General features: G+C 48.0%; 1 protein-coding gene across 1 annotated transcript; it reads left to right on the top strand.

The window, feature by feature from the left end:
- The first annotated feature begins 1,830 nt into the window (after nt 1-1,830).
- Nucleotides 1,831-3,691, top strand: LOC121048640. Its single transcript, XM_040505207.2, has one exon. The coding sequence runs from the start codon at nt 2,566-2,568 to the stop codon at nt 3,475-3,477; it is 912 nt and encodes a 303-aa protein (XP_040361141.1). The 5' UTR covers nt 1,831-2,565; the 3' UTR covers nt 3,478-3,691.
- Nucleotides 3,692-13,811: the final 10,120 nt, after the last annotated feature.

The following is a 13,811-nucleotide window of genomic DNA, read 5'->3' as shown; positions in this document are numbered from 1 at the left end:
CGTGTCGGCTTTCACACCGACACCCGGGCGCCCAGCTCACACCGTTCGCGGTCTTGAGACTCCCGGCGTGTCTGCTTTCGCACAGACACCCGGGCGGCTAGCTCATAACACTCTTCGTCGTGAGACTCCCGGCGTGTCGGCTTTCACACCGACACCCGGGCGCCCAGCTCACACCGTTCGCGGTCTTGAGACTCCCGGCGTGCCTGCTGTTGCAATGACACCCGGGCGGCCAGCTCACAACACTCCCCGTCATGAGACTGCCGTCATGTCGGCTTTCACACCGACACCCGGGCGCCCAGCTCACACCTTTCGCGGTCTTGAGACTCCCGGCGTGCCTGCTGTTGCAGTGACACCCGGGCGGCCAGCTCACAACACTCCCCGTCATGAGACTCCCGGCGTGTCGGCTTTCACACCGACACCCGGGCGCCCAGCTCACACCGTTCGCGGTCTTGAGACTCCCGGCGTGTCTGCTTTCGCACAGACACCCGGGCGGCTAGCTCATAACACTCTTCGTCGTGAGACTCCCGGCGTGTCGGCTTTCACACCGACACCCGGGCGCCCAGCTCACACCGTTCGCGGTCTTGAGACTCCCGGCGTGTCTGCTCTCGCATTGACAACTGACAACCGGGCGGCCAGTTCATAACACTTTCACTCTTCCTCGTGAGACTCCCGGCGTGTCGGCTTTCACACCGACACCCGGGCGCCCAGCTCACACCGTTCGCGGTCTTGAGACTCCCGGCGTGTCTGCTTTCGCACAGACACCCGGGCGGCTAGCTCATAACACTCTTCGTCGTGAGACTCCCGGCGCGTCGGCTTTCACACCGACACCCGGGCGCCCAGCTCACACCGTTCGCGGTCTTGAGACTCCCGGCGTGCCTGCTGTTGCAGTGACACCCGGGCGGCCAGCTCACAACACTCCCCGTCATGAGACTCCCGTCATGTCGGCTTTCACACCGACACCCGGGCGCCCAGCTCACACTGTTCGCGGTCTTGAGACTCCCGGCGTGCCTGCTGTTGCAGTGACACCCGGGCGGCCAGCTCACAACACTCCCCGTCATGAGACTCCCGTCATGTCGGCTTTCACACCGACATCCGGGCGCCCAGCTCACACCGTTCGCGGTCTTGAGACTCCCGGCGTGCCTGCTGTTGCAGTGACACCCGGGCGGCCAGCTAACAACATTCTCGGTCATGAGACTCCCGGCGCGTCTGCCTTTGCACTCATCCCCGGGCGAACAGCTTCCACTGTTCCCGGCCCTACGCTACCCGAAGTAACTGCATTTGAGTTGGACCCTAATGCGATTCCCTTTCAGCCAAAGGCCGGCCCGATCCCCAGCGTCAGAGCCACTTTGAAGTTCTCAACACCAAGGATGGTCGCTCTGGATGGCCGGCCGCTAATGGACTCGCACCAGCCGACGGGGGTAGGAACAACCTCACTAAACGAGGAACCGACAGTGCTCATCCCAGCTGTGAGTAGAATCGAATCTACACCCAGGTCTCTTGAACCTCGTATGACTGTGAATGTACTAGGTATACCAGTAGCCGCTCTTTTAGATACTGGAGCAAACATATCGCTCATTGTGGATGCTGTATTTGCGGAATGCAACAAGAGAAAGATACATCTTCGGTCAGCAAACGTGAAATTGTAAGTAGCATCGGGGTCCGTACTGCCTGCTGCCGGCGCAGTCAGGTTACAAATTTCCTTTCATGGTAGAAAACGAAGACAACGGCTCGTATACCTCCCGGAACTGCCGGTGCCCATGATCCTGGGTAGAGATTTTATTGCAGCGGAGCGGGTCTTGCTCGACTCCGCCCAAGCTGGATATTGGTTGGGTGGCGAAACGAAATTAACGCCGTTTACCAGACGGCAGGATTGTATTCGCGGCCAAGCGTTCCCGTTAAACTTTGCCGGGCAGATGCCTTTACTTCCAGACAGCGTGCTCAAAACAATGGCAAAAGCGGCAGCATTGAACAGGCACGACCAAACTAGTCCCCTGTATCTTTCAGATAACAGGAGCGCTGCCGGGACAACACTGCCGTGATTTGAACTTCAAATCTGCTGACTTCGGAGCTACGAGCCTGCCTACTCCAGACAAGGCTCGGTCGACCGTGACGTCGCCACTGCTAACATCAAGCGCTTCCGTCGACCAAGCTGAAGCTACAAAAGGCACCTCAGCGGAGCCTTTCCTTCACATTGGCAGCAGCGGCAGCATTGAACAGGCACGACCAAACTAGTCCCCTGTATCTTTCAGATAACAGGAGCGCTGCCGGGACAACACTGCCGTGATTTGAACTTCAAATCTGCTGACTTCGGAGCTACGAGCCTGGCTACTCCAGACAAGGCTCGGTCGACCGTGACGTCGCCACTGCTAACATCAAGCGCTTCCGTCGACCAAGCTGAAGCTACAAAAGGCACCTCAGCGGAGCTTTTCCTTCACATTGGCAGCAGCGGCAGCATTGAACAGGCACGACCAAACTAGTCCCCTGTATCTTTCAGGTTGGTGTTCTTTTATTCCCTAGTACCAGGTTTTATGCCGCTGCTGCTGCTGCTGCTGTCAAGGTGTAGCCATGAGTTCCAATGGTCAGTGTAAAACTTGTGAAAAACAATTCGTATCGTCCGATTCGAAAATTGCGTGCAGCGACTGTGATGGTAGCTACCACACGGGAAAATGTTCTGGAATTTCTGACAAAACAATCAAAACGAAGGGCGAAGCGTATCGTTTAGCTTGGCGCTGCCCAGCCTGTCGTCGTTTAAAATCCTGTGCACAAGCTCGGAATCCTACACTGAGTGACGACTTGGAAACGCAAGATGTGCGACAAATGCTAAGGGTGATCAATGAGAAACTTGACCAGCTTTTACCGCTCAGAGAAGTAGTTGAGGGCATTGAAGATTCAATGCAATTTTGGAGCGAGCAGTACGACGAACTGCGGGAACGAACAGAACAAAATGAAAAGGACATCAAAGACCTAAAACGCAGAATGGAAAAACTTGAGGCGCAGGACGTTGAAGTAAATCAGATGCAATGCGAAATCGATAACCTTGAATGGAGAAGCCGGCGCCTTAACCTCGAGTTTCATGGAATACAGGTAACCGAAAAGGAAAATTTGCTGAGCAAACTAAACGTACTTGCCACACAGCTCGAACTGCCACAGCTTTCTGATATGGACGTGGTGTCCATTCACCGTCTGCCTTCAAGGAAAGATAAAACGCCGGGCGTAATCTGCCGCTTTGCAAGACAGGCTGATAGAGATAGATGGTGGGAAAGCAGAAAGAAGTTACGTGATTCGAATGACACTCTGTTTCTACTTGAAAACTTGACAAGACGATCCCGTTCTCTACTTTTCGAAACGAAAGCCTGGGCCAAAAGGAACAGTTATAAATACGCGTGGCACAGCAATGGCCGAGTGCTTGTGCGCAAGTCTGATGGAAGCCGCGCGGTGGTAATCTCTAATATTGCCGACCTAGATAAGCTTCGATAAGAAATGAGCAATCGACTATCTATGGCAAGTACAGCCAGCGAATCATACTTACTTCCGAATTCTTTTGAAAGGCATCTAGGAAAACCGTTCTTGCGGTCGTTTAAATGTTTTCACTTGAATATACGCTCAATTAAAAATAAAGAATCCGATCTTTGTCTATTATTTGATAATTTTGGGCTGCAATTTGATGCAATATTGCTAACCGAGACATGGTCAACTGACGAAACAAATGTACTTCGTCTCCCATCGTATAATACCTTTTATTTAAATCGCCCTAGTAGCCGCGGCGGTGGAGTGTGCATTTTAGTCAAAAAAGAATATAACTGTGAAATATTGTCGGACTTTACTGTAAATACGAGTGAATGTGAACTTTTGTCAATTCAAATTGAGAACACGGTAATTGCCGTTTGTTACCGCCCTCCCAGTGGTACCGTAGCTACATTCTTGGATTGCTTAGAATCAATTTTTGACTTTATTACACAAAATCGTCTCAATTTCATCTGCGGCGGGGATATGAATATTAATATGCTAAAAAGTGATTCAACGATGTCTAAACTATATATTTTACTAATGACGCATAATTTGCGGAATTTCATTATGCTACCCACAAGAGTGACTGAGCACTCTTCGTCTCTAATTGATCTGTTTTTAACAAATATAAGCTCGAACCAAGTAAAAGCAGGGGTGTTTGCCTGTGACCTAAGTGATCATCTACCAATATTTATCTGTACGAAGGGGCATGTAAAAAATAAAATATTGCAGTCGGCATACCCAGTACAAAAAATAACAGAAACAAACCTGACCATCTTTTGTGATAAAATTGCACAAATAGCTTGGGAATTCGTACTGAACAGTAATGACGCAAATGATGCCTATGATGAATTTCTCAGAATTTTAAAACCAATATATGCAGAAAGTTTTCCTTATGTACGTATTAGGAAAAGCAGAAAGATTCGTAAGCCATGGGTTAACTCCGAGCTTCTCGCAAGTATTGATGAAAAAAACAAGCTCTACAGTCAATTTATTAAAACTAAAGACCAAGAAATATCACGTAAGTTTAAAACTTGTCGCAATCGCCTAGATAAAGAACTGAAAAAGGCAAGACGCGATTACTTCGCAAATCAATTCATTTCCGCGGCAGGGCGCTCTGAACGAATGTGGAAAAGATTAAATGCCGTCTTAAAGCATAATGTTTCCCCCGACAAAGTCAATAAGATAATCACAGATGATGGTGAGTTATTTGGAAAAGCACTTGCAGATGCTTTTAACAAATATTTCGTGAATATTGTCAATAAAACCGTAACCAACTGTAATCTCGAGAACATTCCGTCTAAGCCGAATTCTATTTTTCTTAACCCTGTAAATGAACAAGAAGTTATAACTACAATTATAAATTTAAGCAACAGCAAGGCTAAAGACGCTGATGGATTTCAGATAAAACCAATTAAGCACGCTGTTGAACTTCTTGCCCCTTACATAACGCATATATTTAACCTTTGCCTTAGTCAAGCTGTTTTTCCTCGGAGAATGGAAGTTGCCCATATAAATGTGTTGTATAAGAAAGGCGATAAAAATGACATGGGAAACTGCCGTCCCGTGTCGATACTTCCAATTTTTTCAAAAGCGTTAGAAAGAATAATTTTAAACCGTTTTATTGACTTTGAGCAGAAGCATAACCTTTGAAATGAATCTCAATTTGGTTTCCGTAAAGGACTCGGTACAGAGTCCGCACTGCTCGCGCAGAAAGAACTAATCTTGACCGCACTCGAGGAAGGAAAATTGGTTCTTGGTATCTTTGTAGACTTAACTAAAGCATTTGATCATGTAAATCATACATTGCTTGTTCAAAAACTTCAACGTTATGGTTTCAGAGGGAAGGCTGCATCCTTAATCACCTCTTATCTACTTCATCGTTTACAAACAGTCCGTATAGACGATCATTTCTCCGATCCACTTCCTGTTTCTTGCGGTGTACCACAGGGGAGTATTCTGGGTCCTTTTCTTTTTAATATGTATTTAAATGACATCGTCTCTGTTGGGTCAGATGTTAATAGGATTATTTACGCTGATGATACCAGCATATTTATAACCGGAAATGTATATAATGAGATAGTCGATAAAGCAAATTCGACGTTACAAAAACTAGACGAATGGACGTGCCAAAATAGCTTAAAGATAAATATAAACAAAACTAAAGCCGTATTATTTCGTAGTAAAAATAAAAGTGTCATGTTAAATCGACCAATAATGCTAAATTCGACCATTGCAGTTGTTTCTAGTTTTAAAGCACTAGGGGTTGTTTTTTAAGAAACTTTGTCGTGGGATACACATATTGCTTCCATAGTTGCTAAGCTGTCCCAAATAGTCGGACTTGTTTATCGTAATCGGCACATTCTGCCACGAAATATTATGATATTAATTTATAATAGTTTGTTTTCATCTAGGCTTAACTACTGCCACTTAGTCTGGGCATCCACAACTCAAGCAAATCTACATAAAATACATGTCTTACAGAAACGGTTCCTAAGAGTTGTTGAAAATATTCCGTCTTACTTTCACACGCATGAGTTGTTCGTAAAATATAATGTATTGCCGATTCATAAAATGTACGATTATCGGTTCTCTAAAACTTTTAAACAAGAGGTAAAAACTAAAACATCGTTTTTAAAAGGACTAGCTAACTTACAAACCAATACTACCGCCTACACAACACGCCATGGTGAGCCTTGGAATGTTAGCACTTACAGAACAATCTACGGGCAAGATACGTTGAAAAACAAACTGCCAAGGTTACTAAATAGATTAGCTGCCGAAAATGTCGAGCTTTCAGATATTACGTTTAAAGCATTGCGTCGTTATTTCAGCCCTGAGTCGACTTTCCTTATGTAAAAAATGCTGTGTAATATTATTAAACGTGAAACTAGTTGTGCATGTAAGTAATCTTTTTTTTTTCTCTTGATAATGCTTTTCAAGATATCCTACAATTGCGTGGTTGTTACGTAATTTGAGTGTGAACATTGTTGCTTCTCTTTATTCTGTTTATCTTGCTTTTTCTGTTAATGCTGTAGTCTGTATGGTATGTTGATCATTTTCTTTTTAGTGCTGCAAATGCCAATGTGGGGGCCTGTAGCTTTGTCAAGCTGGTCTTGTGACCGCTTTTTCCACAAGCCTCCAGTATCATGTACTCTGTATTTGATGCAAATAAAACCAGCAACAACAACAACAACAAAGCCGTGCAAAAGTGTTCCGGTGAAGACAAACATAAGCAGCTCCAGCAACTGCTGGAACCCTTCTCGCCGATGTTCACGGAAAGACCTGGGAAAACCGATCTCCTACAGCACCGCATCGAAACCAAGGATGCACCTCCCCGGAGGTGCAATCCGAGAGCCATAAGTGCTCACAAGCGCGAACTTCTTGATGCGGCGCTATTGGAAATGATCGACACAGGCGCAGTACGTCAGTCAAAAAGCCTGTGGGCTTCCCCGGTGGTCCTTGCTCCAAAGAAGGACGGCACAGCAAGGCTTTGTGTTGATTACAGGCGCCTAAATGAAGTGTCAGTCAGAGACAGTTACCCGTTTCCTAGTATTTCCTCAGTGATGTATGCCTTTGGAAACGCGACTGTTTTCACAACCCTCGATTGCAGCCGCGGATTTCTTCAAATTGAAGTTCATCCGGCTGATGTAAATAGACCGCATTCATTTGCCATAGGGGGTTGTTCGAATTCACTCGCCTTCCCTTTGGTTTGTCCAACTTTCCCGCCAGCTTTCAACGCCTAATGGACGTTGTCCTCGGTGAAGCGAAGTACGAGTTTGCGATGGCGTACATAGATGACGTAGTGGTCTTTTCACGAACATTCGAGGAGCATCTCGTGCACCTTCAGACCATACTCGAACGAATGCGTCAAGCCGGCCTTACGATTCATCCAGATAAAGTCCAGTTGGCATCGCCTGTAATCAACCTTCTCGGATTTGTTGTGGATAACGGAACGCTGCGGCCGAATGAAGATAAGCTGCGCGCGATAACGGAGTGCCCACACCCCTATGACGTCAAAAGCCTACAGAGATATCTCGGGATGATTGCGTTTTATAGAGATTTTATTCCGCAATGCGCTGAGATAACTGAACCTCTGAACCGATTGCTCCGCAAAAAGACGAAATGGTGCTGGGGGCAAGAGCAGCAAACCGCATTCGCGTGTCTTTCATGGGCTGTGACTGAAAACGCGTGTTTACACCTGCCCGACTTGAATCGTCCGTTCGTCTTGCAGACCGACGCAAGCGATTACGGATTAGGAGCAGTCCTTCTGCAGGAACATGACAGCGTTCTTCGTCCCGTAGCTTTCGCCAGTCATACGTTAACCGGAGCGGAGCGAAACTACTCAACAACGGAAAAAGAGTCCCTGGCAATTATTTTTGCGCTTAAGAAGTTTGACATGTACCTTGACGGCGCTTCGTTTAGCATTCAAACTGACCACATGGCTCTCTCGTGGCTCAAAGGGCTTCAAAACCCTGCAGGACGACTCGCTCGATGGGCCCTTTCGCTCCAGCGCTACAAATACACAATCGAGTACAAGCGTGGCGTGGCTAACCACGTTACAGATGCGTTGTCCCGTGCTCCACTTCTCGGGCAGGAAATGCAGGTGGATCCCGACTTGGTGGCACTGGCCAATGCGGCGCCCATCACACCAGAGTCGCGGTGGGGAACCCTGGTGAGCAGAGAGGAGCTCCGAGCGGCCCAGCTGTCCGATGGACTTTGTCAGAAGGTGATGCACCAGCTGGCAGAAGAACACTCAGCCGACGCTGGGAATCCCAGAGACTTGGACTCATACCTGCTCAGCAGCGACGGCATCCTGCTGCGATACATCCCCCAGGCGGACGATGGGTCCAGCGGCCCGCCATTCCGGGCTGTAATACCACGTAAACTGCGTAAGTCATTTATAAGATATATGCATGATCCCGCCTTGGCAGGCCACATCAGTGGGAGACAGCGAAGGGAGACAGCGAAGGGAGAGTGGATTTCAAGACTAGAGATTACCAAGCAAAGATTAAGTGAATGGTGGCAGAAATCGAGAGAAAACTAGGTATTTTCTTATTCACTGATGGCAAGGGGGTTTCATAGCCTCACTTTCTTTGCACTGCGGAGTGAATATAGATTTCACATTTAAATATTCTAAGCTTAAATGGTAAAACAAAATGGCTAGGTGGCGTAAGCTACCGCCCGATCCAAAGGGCTCAGCCGTATTCATCCATCCATCCATCTATCCAGCAAAACTTACGAAAAGCTGTCCCAAATTGCAACGTGGCCAGGTATGAGGCAGGATGTGATGAGGTAAGCACGTAGCTGCCCGGTTTGTCAGAAGGCAAAACCCAGAGGTGCCAACCACCAGGTTTAATGCAGTCGGTCGAAAGCAAGTACCCCTGGGAGTGTGTTGCCTGCGACGTTGTCGGTCCCTTTCCCCGTAGTCCACGCGGCAATCAGTATTTGCTAGTAGTGACCGACCATTTCACAAAATGGGTCGAAATGTTTCCTTTGCGCAAACTAGACTCTAAGAAAATCTGGGACTGTCTTCTCGAGACGTTCGCGCGCTTTGGCTTTGCCACAACGCTTATTACAGACAACGCTTCTTATTTTGTTAGCAAGGTGTTCGTGGATGCGTGTAAGGCGCTAGGCATACGGCACAAACTGACTTCGCCATAGCATCCACAGGCGAATATCACGGAAAGAGTGAACCGTAACCTGAAGCAGATGCTTGTATCGCATACAGAGCGACACAAAGACTGGGACGCGAAATTAGCAGAAATGGCATTCGCTACCCGCACAACAATCAACCGGTCCACGGGTTTTACTCCGGCCCAACTTAACTTTGGGAAAGAGCTCGTGTTTCCCTTAGGAAACGGCCTCCTTTGCACAGATCCTGCAAGCATGCAGCGCACAACCATGCAGTTCGCAGAAGATCTCCGGAAGCGTTTCACGGAGAACCTGCGTGAAGCTCGAGAGAGACTCGACGTCTCGAGACTGCAGCAGGCAAACCAGTACAACAAGGGGAGGCGAAATCTGCAGTTCAAGGTAGGAGATCTGGTACTGAGGCGAACTCATCCGCTGAGTGATGCTGCTAGAGGCTTCACAGCCTCTTTAGCAAAGAGGTGGGATGGCCCCTACCGTGTTAGTAGCAAGCTCTCCAACCTGTCTTATGAGCTGGTGCATTGTGAATCTGGTGAAGTGTGCGGGTCTATTCATGTCGCCGACCTTAAAGCTTTCTATGAACCCGAGGAGGTAGATGTGTCGCAGGTTCCAGATGACGACTATCCGGACCACCTCTCGGAAGATTCCACACCGTCTCTACCGCGGTACAACTTGAGACGGCGGTGAAGACGAGCGGGACTAGCACGAGTTCTAAGTGCATTATGTTCATGCCCTCTTCGGTGTTTTGGGGGGGAGAAGAGAAAGGGTCCGCGCTTCCGCGTGCACAGTGAAGCAGGCATCTTTCGTGTGCGCGGCTACTTTTTCCTACCGCGCCATGGCCTCATGTTGTTTTTAATTTCTAGTTCCTCGTGCCAGACAGCGGCAACGCAGCTCCCATCATCAGACCACCCCCCACGGCTGCATCGGTACTGTCCGGAAGTACTGACGTCGGACCCGTGCTCGCTCATCTGAGAAGACCCTTGCTGACCCAGAAGGAAGACCCCCCCCCCCCCCCCCCCCCCGAAGACCATCAAAGACGTCCTCTGTTTTCGTTTTTGGAAGGGGGGAGATGTGTGGGCAACCTGGCGATTCCAAGCGGTTGGCCCAGGCTGCCCCTCCGGCAATCATAAGTGGTCATCTTGACCACGAGGGGGCCAAGGGCAACTGGCCACGCGAGCGGCGCTCCGCCGCTGATAAAAGGCCGTCGCAGCGGATGCGCGGGGGCTGTTGGGATCGCGGCGCAGGCGATAGCGGTCATTAAATGTTTACGTGTTGTGGAACCGGTGTGCTGTGTCATTCTCCGAGACGGGTAGCAGCAAGGGAAATCCCACAAACAATACCGAAAAAAAAAAGAAAAAAAAACTGACGTTTTGCCGCAGAACGAAGAAAACCCCGATTAATTTTCTTTTGTATTCAGTAACACGCACATCAGCTATTTTAATCAGTTGTAGCACTCGTCAATTAAGCCATTCAAGAACGTTGGTACCTACAGTTCGACGTGAGACCGCTAAACGTTGAACTGAGATTTGGGGGTGCATTATGTGAGACAAGTAGTGCAAGTACTACATCTTTTAGTTTTGAAAGTGCAAAGCTACAGTGGACTGTCAAACTTGAGAGAAACCTGCATCAGAACGTCTGCCAGATTCAGTACTGCTGCTGGGACACCACCAAGATCGCAGCAGGCAACAGCACGACACTTCTATGATGTCACCAGGCGGAAACCGAGGGACCACTTCTTTAGACGCAGTAAACACACAGTTGGAGACGCGTTCCAGGCACCATAGCGTATAATATATCTAATACTTTTGAGGTCTTAGGTTACACCAAGTGAATTGCCCCCAAATTCGAATGCCTTTTCCGGAAGCAATGCAGACGAATGCACAGGCACATGACCCTAGGTAAGTGAAATGCTGGTTTGTGAGCTCGTATACAGAATGCACTTTTCAAAACCATACCCTTGTCCCCGTGCGCTTGCCAGCACTGTTTATAGTTGTTTGTCAAATGGATATGCCTCACAAGTACTTACAGTTGTAAAGTGTCAGTCTAAAAACAAATGTCCTGTTGGCGTTGTTGTTTTCTAGCGCCTATGTCAACAGTGTGTCGCAGAATGTTGATACTATCGCTGGACGTGAAGATTCCAACCCAATACGTTAGCTAAAAAAATACTAAAAAACAACACAATTTTTGCGCTATGTGTTTGTTCAGAATGACACCAGAAGTCACAAAAGGTCGTGAAAAATTCATACATTCGTAAAAATTCATATTCAATGGAGTTTTTCTCCATTGTAAACAATGGAGAAAAACTCCATTGTTTACAATAAAAGGAGCCCGTGCCTCAAGGAGAGCATTAAGGCAACATAATTGACACGAGTCTTAAAAGAAGAATAACTTCTTACGTTATCCACTCCTGCGTGTGACTGAACCACGTAGCCAACGTTTCCTGTTTCACTCACCCTTCGCTACGGTGATTTCTCCGTCCGGATGTGCCATTTTTTGGAAAGCTGTGGGAGAGATTCCAACCGGCATGGACAGCTTCTGGTCTCCCAGCAGGGTTACTTCCATCCTCCTTTCAGCTACATTGCGGAGTACTCTTGGCCGCAGGCGTAGCCTGTGTAAACATTTGTGCACCCTTGAAAACGGGTTTGGCTTACGCGTTTGCATTCGACAGACAGCGCTGTAACCCGCTTGTAATAGCTTAGAGCGAGAGACCACACTGGAGCGCTTGCACCATCTGTGAGCCAACCTTGGAAGACTTTTGATCTTCGTATAACTGAAGGTTTGATATACCAAACTTCCCGGTCTCTAGATCGCACTCGCCTGAACGGCTCTTAGAAACAAAAGTTCCGATACAATTAAGTCGCACCTTAGTGTAAGTAGCACAGAGTCGTGGGGCGATGCGAAGGATAGCGCGTGGAGTCACAGCAGCTAGGGGCTTATGTTGAAAACCGCGCCCTAACAGCAAAGATGAAGAAGCTGTAGATGGGACAAGCGCTCAAGAACAGGCCGAAGAAGCGTAGAAGAATAGGCCATCGGCGGATGATCCGCCTTTCTTCTTTAACGTAAACGTCAATACATGTTGCAAAGTTAAAGAGGCAATGCAACAATTTGTGTACTTTTGGTAAATACCGCTTAGAACTGTTCTTTCACACCCCTAACCTATAAAACACGCGTTAGCTTTTTTTTTTTTTTTTTCTATGGCAGTAGCAGAACAAGTTTGAGGAAAACTAGTAGCGCTCACCCAATCGATTCGCAGTCAAAACAAGCGGCCACGTGAACTTCAGCCGATTATGTGCCGCCAATGGTTTATCATAGCCACACGCTGGGGATTTGCAAAGAACACGTTGGTATATTTCAAGAAGAAAGCACATTTTACGATCTCCACCGCAATTTGCAAACGTGTCCCTGAACAGATTGCACTTTTACGTTATACCGCCTTTTGGGTTTTAATTGTCATGGAATAGACTGATCTGGTCGGCCCACCCCCCATCTAGCAATATAAGATACAAGTTATTTTCTTCAAATTAGTCTAAACAAATCTACAGATCAGGCTAAACGAATCAAATGTACCAACACCTTTCCAGGGCAGCTTTGAATTAAAGAGATGAGGCACGCCTTGACTTCTCACCGGGTCGGGCCCGGGCCGCGCCTGATCAAGTAGGCATCCCATTGGGCCGGGTCAGGGCCGGGCCTGATCAGGTGGGCAACTCACCGGTTCGGATTCGGGTCGGGTAAGACTTAAGATTCAGCTGGCACGGGCCGGGCCATGTCTCAAAAAGTAAGCCCGCGCAGTGCGCTACCATACCTGGAGAAAGCCGCGACGTTCTCTTTAAGTGTCTGCTCCGGTCCGATGCCGCGGTTGTAATAGGCCCGGCCGGTTGCATCGAAGTTAGAAGTTCCAATTCGCTCGATGTCTTCGATCGTAACCACGACGTCATCTTCACTGGCAGCACACGTCCTCGTCATGCTTAACTCGACCGTTCTACTGTTATTCGACTCGACGGTTCAGAGCAGTGAGCGATTGGGGTTGGTAATATTCCGCCAGAGGCAGCTGTTTTAATGCTGCCGGCCTGTTGATAGATGACTCACATTTAGAGCGTTCCTGTTTACATCAATATTGTGCAAGCGATGAGATCTGCACATGTGCCCGATGATCTAAAAACACCTGGACCCCTGCCAGGACGTCACGGGAGTAGGAAAGCGGTGTCGCAGTAAAGCGCCGAAGCGAATGAATCGCTTTTTTAAATTTATTGTGGCAAGAAGGAGTCTTCTGATAGGCCCAGTAAGCAGATGACGCACTCTATTGTGTCTCTTCGGCTATCGGCAGATGGAGCCGCAAGTTTCACTCATCTTAACTCTGTCGTCTGCCAACACTATCGTTCTTTACACTGGCAATTCTGCTGGTCTTATCTTTCACAGGAACTAGAAGCTGACTCCGAATGTAGCAAGTTAAGATCCACCACCTCATCCGCATTCGGTGAAAGTTAGAGCTTTATTGTGCGGGCGCCGATTCAGCCAGTTCGTTTTACAGCGTCTTATATACACTCAGGAAAGGGGGGGAGGGTAGTATACTTACACCCCTTGTCCCATATATAACACCCATAAGCTACATTTCGACGTTCAGTTCAATGACGTCGAACTGACGATATCAACTTTTA

This window comes from Ixodes scapularis, unplaced genomic scaffold (genome assembly GCF_016920785.2).
Source record: "Ixodes scapularis isolate PalLabHiFi unplaced genomic scaffold, ASM1692078v2 ptg002061l_1___fragment_2___debris__unscaffolded, whole genome shotgun sequence".
In the NCBI taxonomy this organism is placed as follows: Eukaryota; Metazoa; Arthropoda; class Arachnida; order Ixodida; family Ixodidae; genus Ixodes; species Ixodes scapularis.
The sequence above is the reverse complement of the archived record's forward strand: the minus strand, read 5'-3'. Positions and strand labels throughout refer to the sequence as shown.

What these genes read in the sequence shown, in the direction of transcription:
- LOC121048640 (XM_040505207.2), top strand. Translation starts at nt 2,566, where the DNA reads ATGAGTTCCAATGGTCAGTGTAAAACTTGTGAAAAACAATTCGTATCG.